Genomic DNA, 12,514 nt, shown 5'->3' on the forward strand with positions numbered 1-12,514 from the left:
CGCTAATGATCGCGGAAATCAACCAAATTGTAATTTGTGGCTCCGAAACATCAACTTTCCTTTCACCTCCTTCCATTCAATACAGTTCTCAGATATAAATCTTAAAGTGTAATGGAAAAGCATTGGATCAGATCCAGAGAGCATAAAGTGTTAAAGTAAGCAGCGATAATCTCTGTTTTCCGGCGGCTGACGTGAGTATTACAGGGAGCTGAAACAGATATTTAGATATAGTAAGGAGTGCGGCAGGTGGGTAGACGTGCACGCTCGCGTCGCCTGCTAGGCGCGCGGGGAATAAGTGGGAGGGGCGTCAGGGTCAACATGCACGCGCAGAGACAGAGTGGGGAGAAGGGAGGGGGGGTGCACAGGAGCTGCCACTTCTCTGCCTTACACTCGCGCACATCCCCACACACGGACTCGCACGGCACACAAAAACAGAACGCGTGGGGGAGAGTAGCAACTGGACGTGCAATCAGCAGAAGGGATAAAACAAAGGTATAAAACGGCAAACAGCTTTCCTTTTTTATTGGAACTAGCACGATATATGCTGGGTTGAACTGAAGAAACCAGTTTTTTATATATCCCCTTGGAGTTAACTACATTAAGTGTCTACCACATTAAAGGTGGCAATTGCGAGAAGAAGATATGGCTCTGGCTAATATGCTGCTACCTTTCCTAACAATTACCTGTGCGGAATTATACCTGGCTCAAGGAAACAGACACGCCGTGCACTGGAACAGTTCAAATATCCAGTAAGTAGCGCCGCCGTTTCTGATCCCGTCATATTTTCGACTCATTTGATATCTTTGGTGCGTATCTGCAGAAAAAAAGATGTGATCTGGCTGGCCAGCTCGCAGAAGATGCTCGCGATCGGAATAGCTGGGTAGCATTGCCTTCCGCCGTGGAAACTCTCTTGTTTTGCACTTGAAGGTGTTTGTCACACGTTAGAGTCTTCAGGACTAAAAATATTCACATACATGTTTCTGTGTACAGTATTTACAGTTTTTCGTTCTGCTCTAGGGGACTAGTGCTAGACTCTTCTCTGCAATTAGATGCTATCAGCGTCCCTCAATATGCCGGGATAAAATCTAAAGAGTGACGTGAAGTACCGGGCAATTCCTCGCCACGCTGGTAACCAGTGGTAAAAGTCGAGAAAACCAGAAAGCGAGGGCTTCTGTCGATGAGAAACCGGTTGTTCCTACAAACCGGGTCCACGCTTAATAGTAGCTCGAATTTGATTTGCTTGTTTGTGGAGAAACTAAGAAGGCTGCCGCATGTTACGATCAGCTATGCTCAAGCGGTAATAATTTCGTTGCGTGAATAGAATAATCTTGCAGTTAGTCCTCGGTGGTAGAGGAGCAGTACTTGAATTGATCGTACTTCTGTTTAATTTTAAGCAGTGACGGTTACGCGTTCTCTGCCACTGATGTTGTTATTGTTACTATAATCATTTCATAGACGTAACAGTGTTATCTGGATCACATTGTTTAATGATTGTTTATTTATTCAAAGTAGCAAGGCAATGGTATCTATCTATCTATCTATCTATCTATCTATCTATCTATCTATCTATCTATCTATCTATCTATCTATCTATCTATCTATCTATCTATCTTCGTTAACATAACAGTTATTACATTGCTAATTTTTTGTCTTTCGATAATTACCCCAAAAGCAGAGTTAGAATTCTGAAATAGTGTTTCAAACGGGTTCTTTGTAATTTGAAGGATGAAAGGAATGTCGCTCGAAACGTTTACGGCACCTCCCTTAGCTTTTGATACAGATGTTCATTCGATTTTTTTACACGCCCCCCCCTCCCCCCCCGCATACATTAAAAAATAAATAATTATGTCCTTGTGATTCAATGCTGTTGTGTGACAGTTGGCCGGCAAAACATGTGCACCCATACAATAAGCATTTTTTCTATCTATCTATCTATCTATCTATCTATCTATCTATCTATCTATCTATCTATCTATCTATCTATCTATCTATCTATCTATCTATCTATCTATCTATCTATCTATCTATCTCGAGTTGGCAGACCCCTGTGAGAGTTTGGTCACATCAAACCTTCACCAGTCTTCTGGTGTCCGATGACTGACAGGCGCACCCATTTGATTTCTTTTCCCTCGGGGGTTCGGGTACGTTTATTAGTGGGTGGCCGTGAAGTTGGAGATAGTGCGATGGGTGAGTTTGACGGGATATACTGTTCTTGCTGCGGTAGAAAGGCGATAAAATATTGTGTCATCTCCCCTGAGAAAGGTGCTAGGCAGCTCTCAAAGTCAGCGTGTACTGTACATTTCAGCGCGATTCTGTGTGGGTTGCTTTGCTTACGCGTCTTTTTCTTCGTCTAACCGGATTTCTTTTCGTCCGTAGTCTCAATTGTCCTCTGTTGCTGCTGCTTTTTTTCGAATTTTTAGACAATCTATCAAGTCATTTCAGATATTTTAAAAATGAAAATTATTACATTTATGAAACAAGTTGACAGCCATGGGTGCTTTAAAGATGATGTTTTTTGCGCAGCATTTGTGCAGGATTGCGTTATATATGACAAGTGTGTGCCCGAGAAAATGTTAAGTGTAAAATGTAGCCAGAAAAGGAAATATCTTAAAAGATCAATTGTTGAGCAGATAAACATTTCTTTGTCCTGAAACTCTCACGTAATTACAAATGTGCCTGAGGTATGATTATTATTTTAAATCTTTTATTGTCACTGTATATTTTATGAGTCAGGAAAGCATTCATATAAACAACGAATAACTGAAACTCATAATATGATTGTCTAATTTTATTCAGAGTGCAGAAAATATGCTATAATGCATCTGTTAAGTAAATGAATAAAACACACCTTCATTTTTCTGTATACGAAAACATATAATTATAGACGTTTGTTCAGTTTGTGCCAGTTTTTTTTAAGTAAGTTTGTTAACTTGGGAGAAATGCATGTTTAGGTGGCATTGACTGAGAGAAGTGGCTTTGAGGTCTAGTATAGTATAGGTGGAAGCAGGTTGTGTGGTGTTTTGTGCAAATACCTTTGTTTTAGTTCTTAGGTGAATGATTAAAATGAGTGCCTCTCAAACAATAATTATGATGTCTGTAAAGATATGCTGCTAAAATTAATCGCTTGAAACGAAGAGTTTACAAAGAGATCTTATATAGTAAAACAAATTAGATACATGAATACATTACAATTAATTTTTATCAAGTAAATCAATTTTACCATAATTTAAAATTTGAATGACTTGCGCTGCCAATAACCCTCTCAAAAAAACGACCAGAAGCATAGACCACTGTGCTGTTTATATCAGCAAGCTAAATGCAGTAAATAAAATGTATTAAATGGATAACATATGAGAAAACAAAGTGAATCAGAAATTTTAGAAAAAACATGTACTACAGTATTTTCATGCTACACACAATGTTTTCTGTGTTACAGTAGGCAAGATTTTCAGATATGTTGATAATATGCTGTGTATGTATATATGTTGTTACAAACATTTGCTGTTTTAATACAGCATCATTGTGAATCTGTGGTAATACAATTATACACAACATATTCTTGCACATTAAAACAATTGATACTGGCAGCTAAGCCACTATTAGAGGTAAATATATGTGCAGTTATCTGTTTAAAACATTTTAACTGTTAATTTAATTACTTTTTAAAAAAAGGTGAAACTATATGGTTAATTTAATGTATTTTTTCAGGATTTTTTTGCAGTAGGTAAAATATCGCAACTCATTATTTTCTGATGTTGGTTGATTTCCAGTTTGTGCTGTGGTGAAGTATGAATGTGTTTCATAACTTCAATGGTTTTGTGATGACTGTCAACTATGCTGTATATACCTCATTACGGTATACGGAGACATGAATAACACCGCTGATGTACTTGTGGCTGTTCTGATGGCATTTGAGGGATTTCGAAAAATGGAATATTATATATAATAATAAAAGTAGAGCTAAAGTGGTATTGAAATTATTTACAGTAAAATATACTGAAAGTGTGTATACTTGAAATGCATGTAGTCCTGACAGTGAAAAAAGGTCACAGTCCTTCTCCAGCTCTGATATGAGTTTTCCTGATGAGTGGTATTTCTCTCTTTCTTTTTTTTCTTTTAATTTTTTTTTTGTTAGCTCTAGTCCTGATTATTCTTATACAGTAATAAACTATTAGTAAATGTATCAGTTTGGATTAGACAACACTAAAGATTAATTTGCCTAAACACATAACCTTAGTTGTTTGTTTAGAATGTTGACTAGCATTTCATTCAACTACCTCTTTTTGAAACATGGTTTGATCTGGGCTATTTAAAAATAATATGTAAATAAGAGAAGACCATTGCTCAAGATGTTTATTGTTTAGCTTAGCTGATGTAAGCATTATTAAAAAATGGATGCTGTCATGATTGGCACTTCTTTTAAAAAAATCCATCCATCCATTATCCAACCCGCTATATCCTAACACAGGGTCACGGGGGTCTGCTGGAGCCAATCCCAGCCAACACGTGGCGCAAGGAAGGAACAAACCCCGGGCAGGGCGCCAGCCCACCGCAAGGCACACACACACCCACACACCAAGCCCACACTAGGGACAATTTAGGATCGCCAATGCACCTAACCTGCATGTCTTTGGACTGTGGGAGGAAACTGGAGCACCCGGAGGAAACCCACGCAGACATGGAGAGAACATGCAAACTCAACACAGAGAGGACCCGGGAGGCAAACCCAGGTCTCCTTACTATGAGGCAGCAGCGCTACCACTGTGTCACCGTGCCGCCCCTTTTAAAAAAATACTTTTTAAAATGATTTTTTAATGACTTTATTAAAAGCAAGTAACATTCCATACAAACAAATCAAATTTAACAAAACTAAATTCAATTCAACCCCCATCTAAGAGAAAGAAAGGAAAGCCAACAGCCAGGGTAAAACTTTAAGAATAGAAAAGAGGGAAGAGAATCCTTATCCCCAATATAAATAAAATACTTTAAATTATTTAAAAATTTGCCTTTACTCATTGGCCTCTACTTGCCACAAATAAATGCTGGCCTTGTACGAGGGATGTTCAAAAAGTTTTTGCACTTTTATATTTTCGTTGGAAACGGTGAAGGCGGGAGAAGTAGTAAATGGAGATTAAAAAGTTGGTACGAGGCTGGGAAAATTGCATTGCAAAGGAAGGTGACTATGTAGAAAAGTGCTCATAATTTGTTTTTGAAATTCTTAATAAATAGAGTTAAAAAATGTGCAGAAACGTTTTTGAACATCCCTCGTATTTAGTCAGTGGTAAATTCCTATTACAGGAGTTGTTAATGTAATTCTACTGCTTGGGCAAGATTTATTTTGAAAATATACTTAATAAATTAAACAGTGGTAAGGGGGCACAGCTGATTAATAAACCAACTTGTTAACTCTGGAAACTTGTTGCCATAGACAAAGGGGTTTGATGTGCCAGAATGCCTCTTACAGTAGTGACGATTTACAGTTATGATGATAATATGCTGTATGTGTATGTATGTTGTTACACTAACATATCTAAGATGCACTTATAAATGTAAGGTGGAAAAGGGAATTACAAACTACAAGACTGGTATTTGAGCCTGTACCAATAAAATATGGTCAATCAAGATTATTAAATTTTCATTTATTACAAATGGACTATTGCATGACACGATCGAACGGTGGCAGCATCTCAAAATAATCTTTATATAGTGATTCATGGGTTGAAATTAGACTTTGTGAAGTGAACTTCTACTTATGAGTTGTGAAAATGTGGTAGAAATGAGCAATGCAGATGCCAAATAGATAGATGTGAGTTATCACGATGGCTATCATTTCTTGATATTTCCTAAATGATTATACCAGCTTCTTGTTTTTCTCAGCCTTTGCTGGTGTGAATGCTTTTTAAGAATTTTTTCTCTAAATCTTCTCTAAAGACAACCCACATCCTTCAGTATGTTACTCTAAGCTACAGCACATGTGCATATATATTCATAATATTATCCTGACATTATTATTGTTAGAGGCCTCACTATGTTTTAGTCATTTAAAACAAATGCCTGTGATGTGACTCTGCATCAATATTATACTAAAGGAGTAGGGGAGAGGGAGTGTTGTATTAACATTTTACGGTATAATTCTGCAACTGGTACACTTGCCTGATCCAGATGAAAATCTGATTGAGTGCAGAGATGAGAAGTTTTCAGGACCAAAATATTCCAGTAGTCTGATATTACAAATTAAGATTCACATATTAAAATTGTCAGACACAGAAATGGAAATGATTAAAGGAAACATGTTTAGAATAAAATGTGAAACCTGTGGTCTGCGAACTTTACTGCACAGTGTGTAAACAAATAATTTGCTTAAAGGTAGTGTGTTTTGCAGGTACATAATCTGCAGTGCAGAATTGCAACTCTCAGTATACAGACTGTTGTAGTCTTAGCTGTATCATTAAGGTTAGTACTAACTGTATAATGAGCTCTAGGAATGGAAAGAGACCGGAAACATTGAAAAAAGCTGCTAATACCACGTAGGTCCCATTGTAGACTTGGGAGAGATGAGTTTTTCTCAAAATAATTAATTCCATCTAAACTTACCTGCTCATGTTTGATTTCCTAGTTCTGCAAACAGAACAAATAAACTAAGAACCTTCCTCCACTATAAATATACTTTTTCATTTATCCTTGACTTATCAGCTGGTACAGAGAATGATGAGGGTCAATGGTCAGATCTGTTCATGCTATTGGAACTGCAAACACAAATAACAAGCATATTTTAAAAGGTAATGTATCAGTTTACATACATTTGGTCAAATACTTGAGGTGGCAATACAGCATTTTGGAGAAAAAGAACACTGATGGAAGAGGGTGATAGTTGAGTTGGGATATAATATTCCTTGATGAAGTCAGTGAAGGGTAGGAAGAAAAATTTGACAAGACAGTTTATGTGCTGTACATACTGTAAATGACCATGAGGTTCACGGGCACCTTTCTGTATAATGTGGCCTATCTGTACTGGCTTGAAATCCACTTTTTTGAGGTAAGTGAAGGTCTGCTTTTGTTCACCATTCTTCTTCTTGTATATGCCTGATTCTTCTATGACATGCTTGAGTCTGATCTACAGTATGTGAAAAAGATCACAAATAGAGTTGCAAGATCTGTTTGACAAGATGGGGTGCTCCTGTTGTGTGTTCCACTTATGACACTAGTTTAGTAATAAATGCCAGCCTAGCACTGATTTCAAAATAAGCATGTTTTTTTAATTTTCTACAAATGCATGTATGGACGAGTCAAAATGATTATTTTAGTAAGATCCACTTTTCCAGAAATGCTGACAAAAAAGAACATAGAATTAGAAGATTATTATCAGACATATTATTTGGTAGAATTCCTTTGTCTGGATTCCTCTGCCATGCTTATTCTTGAAGAATTCACACTCACAATCTTGAAATTTGGTTAGTATCTTGCCCGTGTGACTGTTTCTCATGGTACTTATAAAAATTGTAACAAAAATGCCATATTGTACATAAGAAATTCTGGCACATCTGCAAAAATCTCAAAATCATCAGGTTCAAATGCCCATGGATCCACAGCACCCTGCGTCTAATGTTTGATTTTAAGCAATAGAATCCCCATGGTGGCTTTGCCACTGTCTAACCGTACAGGCACATGGTGGGAATCTGATTTTGCTTTTGTGGGTTTCCAGTTGTGGTCTTTCCCAGCCTTATGCCACTTTAGCATCACTTCTGCCTTGGCAACTCCTTCACCAGTATTTTATGTTTTTTGTTCTTTACTATGCTTGATTCATGTTTCTCCACATTATTTTTGGTTGTCTAAGATCTTCTGTTTTTTTTTCTTTTGTCTTTTTTTTTTGAGACACTGAGTCTATTTCAGATGTTAGCTTTATGGATTTCATTAATTTTATAGGTCTAAAATATTTTGCAACTTCCTGCAACACTATTTTGGTTTTAGTAGGAACCGGTACCAGTTGGTTGCTAGGTTGTTGCTATGAGTGATGCCTGGGGTCATGCACTGTGTGACTTTTGGGGTCAAAGGTATAAAAAACTCTGGTTGAGACTTCTGGATTGTACAGGTTTGGGGATAATTTTCTAAAAATAAATTAAAAATATTTGCGAGTGTGTTGGTAAACACTAAAAGTTTTCTGTTTAATTGACTTTGATTTAGGATTTCCTTTTGACTTTGACACTTAAGTTACTTTGTGTTACTGTTTTGACTATTGCCTATGTATACAGCTCCTCTTATCTCCTGATACCTTTTAACAAAACCCTGTGGTATGCCATTTTTCTGAGCACAACACAGTAAAGCATAGAATTTAGAATAAGACTGCAATTCGCTTCAGATTTTAAAGATTTATAAAAAAGTTTAGAGAGCAGAGAACATAAAAATTAGCATTAACAACATTCCTGTCAGGAAAGTACAGTCCACTTGTCATTTACTTTCTCATTTTGTTCACAAACAGAACAATTTTTGTGTTTTATTTTATTTTAGCAGTTGGTCTTATTCATGTGTAAAAGACTCAAGCTAGCCAACAAAACTTCCAGAATATCCTCCATGATGAATCAAGCAATACCTTCAAATATGTTGCAGAAATTCCTTTTGGCCAAGGGGTTTTAGAAAAAAGCATTACATTTTCCTCTTTGTATGTTTATTCGCAGGTTGAGAAATGGTAGCAGCAGAATTTTGGAGGTTGAGGTACAGTATGGTGCAACATTATTTTGTTGCTTATTTCAAGAAATATTATTTGGGTGAATTAATAATATAGGTATATATATCTTCCCTAAAATAAAACACAAGCCAGGGATGGCTAGTCATATTCACTCAAAGCTCCCTAATTTCTTGAGCATGTCATTTTCTTGCGTTTTGTCATGGTATAGACATGTTTGGTGATGCCATGATGTTTCCTGTTTAACCCAAAGGCAATAGGATGCAATAAGGCAATGTTAAACTATTTTTCAAGACCTAGCAGCATCTGATGATGCTATAAGTAGGTTAGTGTAGGAGCTTAAGGGCATAAATTGTAAAAAAAAAAGGGAGGAGATGTTAAAAAATGTTTACTTGAGAAGTACTGCTTAGATATAATCAGCTTTGGCAATAGATTCTTTTGTGTATTAAAGTTCCAAAACTGAATGCACACTCTCTTACTGCTGACACTTTACATAAAGAATGCAGTTTTTGAAATTTCATCCATACCATCTCAATTTCTGGCATACACCGACTTTGATTATTTGCAATGCTGGTGGAACCTTGTCCTCAAATGGCAGCGCCTTTGCGTGGGCCTGGCATGCAAATCTGTTCACACCAGATGAACTAGCTCTTGTCTGGTAACTGTGATCTTTCATTGCAAATGTAATGTGTTAAAAAAAGTTTTCTTCCACATAAAATAATAGCAGTCAAGTTCAGCTCTTGCAGTATCCTAGAAAAAGGAAAAAAAAAGTTGGCTTCTCGATTTCATATTACCAAATGGACCCCTAAATGGGTCTGAGAACTTGTTTTTCCTCAGGCAAGATGTAGAAGAAAATATGAACTGTTAATATGACTAATTAGGTGGCATGCAGCAGTTAAAGGTTAATCAAGTGATGAATTTTATTGCATTGTGTTGGTATCATAAGAAGTTTGGATAATAAAATAAAAAAAACATGCAGCACAGAAGACGCCTTTTATTTCATTGTTAACAATGGAAGACGTGCAATTGGATGTAGCAGATAAATATTCATACTTTTCAAATGACATGCTCCAATCATATTAAAAAGGAGTATTTATTGTTCCTATTCATAGACTAATAGGGATGGCCTATACAATCATTAAGGATTCTAGCAGGAAAAAGCAAATAAAAAATAAGTACAAATAACTGGCTATTTGTTTGACAGAGTAAATGAAATCCGAATCTTTAGTATCATGCTGAGACTGATATGGTGGTTGCAAAATTTCTTTTAAATCTCTTTCATTTTTAATTGTAAAGCAACAGGTTTGGAGAAATTTCAATTTGGTATATGCTTGATGGCACCTACATTCCCATTTAGGTTGTTGTTCGCTCAGTTTGCAACAGGCCATTAAATTCTTATAACATTTATAACAGTCATGTTTCTTGATAGGATTATTGTTATTTTTCTGCCACCAAGCAATCAGCTGTCATTTTATATAGTACCTTTCACAGCATCAGTCTATCTATCGATTTATTGAAAAATTTGCTCATTACATTGCAGAAGACTTTGGGCACCAGATAACACTAGGCAGGATTCAGGGTGGGGTGCCATTTAATCACAGGACACACACATACACCCACCCCATCTCACACCAGGTCAAATGAGCTTTTCAACCTCATCTTTTGGTGAAAAACTGTATTGTCTGAGAAGAGTTCACACAGACACTCAAAGAACATGCAAACTCCATAAGGACAGTGACCAGGCAGAGATTCATACCCAGTAGTCTGGAGTTGTGACTATACCCATTTTGTTAGGTATAATTCACAAAAAATATTATATAAAGCCATGAACATTATGGAGCAAAATTAATAGTGTGTTTATGTCAGAAGATACATATGCAAAAGGAAACAGAACACCCTTCCTTCCATCGTGATCCTTCCAGTTCAGGTGACTGGCAGTCAAATCTTATGCAGACAGCAGTGTGTCCAAGGCAGGAGTCAAACCATGGATTGAATACTGATCCATCACAGGTAGTACAGTTTACATTCATTGGGGGTAGGTTTTCAGAATTTTTAAATATTTCACATCCGTGTCCCTCTCTCTCTCTGTCTCTATCACATACACACACCCCCCCACAGAGCTAGTTTAACTTAATGTCTTTTATACATTACCACTCTAATGTGATCTGATTCTGATATATCCATATATCTATGCAGATCAGATTATGGTTTACACACCCAAAAATACATTGTATCCAGTTTTCTAAGATTGGAAACTGATTGCATTCGTATGTAGTACTGAATTCCAATTAAATTTTAATCGATAATATCCAATTTCAGTTTAAACAGTCAGATCCAATTTTCTCTCAAGGATGTGGCTTAATTACATTATTTTATTTTTTTGCATTATGTGGCAAGTGAAAAAGCAGAGAGGTGAGGGAGAGATGATTGAACAAATTTTTAAATGTCATTTGTCTCATTCAGAACTTCTCTAGCCATTATTAGTCATCAAAGGAACTAACAATACCAGCAACGCACTCTTGCCTCTGTTGTGTATCCAATTTTGACAGAAAATGCTGGGCACATGATGCCATAGCCACTCTACAGATACTCACCAAGTTTAAAAAGTGAGCTCCCCTTCTAAAACATAGGAAAATGAAGAGCATCAAAAGAAAAACTTATGGGGATCCATGTTTGCTCCTTATCTGAATCACCACGTATTCACAGCTTATATAATCCACATAATCGAAGTGTATATATGTAAAGATCTTGGCCAACTGTAGACTGTATAATGTACACACCAGAGAAGTCAGATCAGATTTCTTCGTGATTTCCAATGGTTTTACCAACTGCAATGGCTGGATCTCATTGTCTTGAGGGTGTCAGAATACATGACTAGGAACAACAATGGATATCAGATTACAAGACCCCTTCACAATGTCTCAGCATAATTTCAAATGTTCTGTTGTGCCATGCAAGTATCACAGGGTTGACACATTTTGACTGCTAATCAGTATGGAGTATCATTTTTCTTTTTCGAGTGATAGTGCTGCTGCTTTGCAGTAAGGAGACTAGGCTTTGCCTCCTTGGCCCTCCCTATGTGGAGTTTGCATGTTCTTCCCATGTCCGGTAAGGTTTCCTCCTGGTGCTCTGGTTTCCTCTCACTATCCAAAAACATGTAGGTTAGCTGAACTGGAGACACTAAATTGGCATGGGTGTGTGTGTTTTCCCTGTGATGGACTGGCATGCCACCCAGGGTTTGTTCGTGCCATGTGCTCTATCCTGGCTGGGATAGGCTCCAACCTTCCCAGTGATCCTGCTCTGGATTAAGCGGGTTAGAAAATGACATGACATGACAAGATGTTGAATAGAAATTTATGCTGGCTCCAAAGATTCACAAGCCTCCTCTCTGTTTGTGCCGACCAGAATAACCAGTTTTCTTCATTTCTTCAGGTCACCATTGGCATCTTCTATTTTGCTCTGTTCTTCTTTTTGTTTTCTGTTTTACAACTTGCAACAAAATCAAACACCCATTTGAATTTATCCTGGTTAATCATAGATTAGTGTGACTGTGTTGCTAGGAATGTCATACTACATGACCGAGGTCAAGGGTATGAGGTGCAACTGTCCACAACTCATTAAGATTATATAATGAATGTTGTGGCTGTAAATTGCAGGAAAGGTTGTGTAGTGTGACAGAAGATTTAGTTAAATGTCTGTGATACAGCACACTTGACATCAAAAATAATAATTATCTGGTACATTTTTGTTTTTGTTGCTTGAAATGGTTTCTTTAATCAAAGCTAAAGTCAGTTGGCTAAAGAATTACATGTGGTGGCACAGTGGTTAAACACT

General features: G+C 36.9%; 1 protein-coding gene across 2 annotated transcripts in view; it reads left to right on the forward strand.

The window, feature by feature from the left end:
• The first annotated feature begins 337 nt into the window (after nt 1–337).
• The window catches only part of efna3b (ephrin-A3b), a 320,073-nt gene continuing 307,896 nt past the window's right edge, over nt 338–12,514 (forward strand). Inside the window, exons 1-2 of one of the 2 annotated variants that reach the window (XM_051923655.1) lie at nt 629–749; nt 8,673–8,709. In XM_051923655.1, coding sequence (XP_051779615.1) covers nt 8,681–8,709 — 29 coding nt within the window. In that variant the 5' untranslated portion in view covers nt 629–749; nt 8,673–8,680. Of the gene's footprint in view, nt 750–8,672; nt 8,710–12,514 lie in introns of both variants that reach the window. The other variant, XM_028794858.2, reaches the window with a different exon arrangement.

The sequence above is a fragment of the Erpetoichthys calabaricus genome, chromosome 2, assembly GCF_900747795.2.
Source record: "Erpetoichthys calabaricus chromosome 2, fErpCal1.3, whole genome shotgun sequence".
Taxonomy (NCBI): domain Eukaryota; kingdom Metazoa; phylum Chordata; class Cladistia; order Polypteriformes; family Polypteridae; genus Erpetoichthys; species Erpetoichthys calabaricus.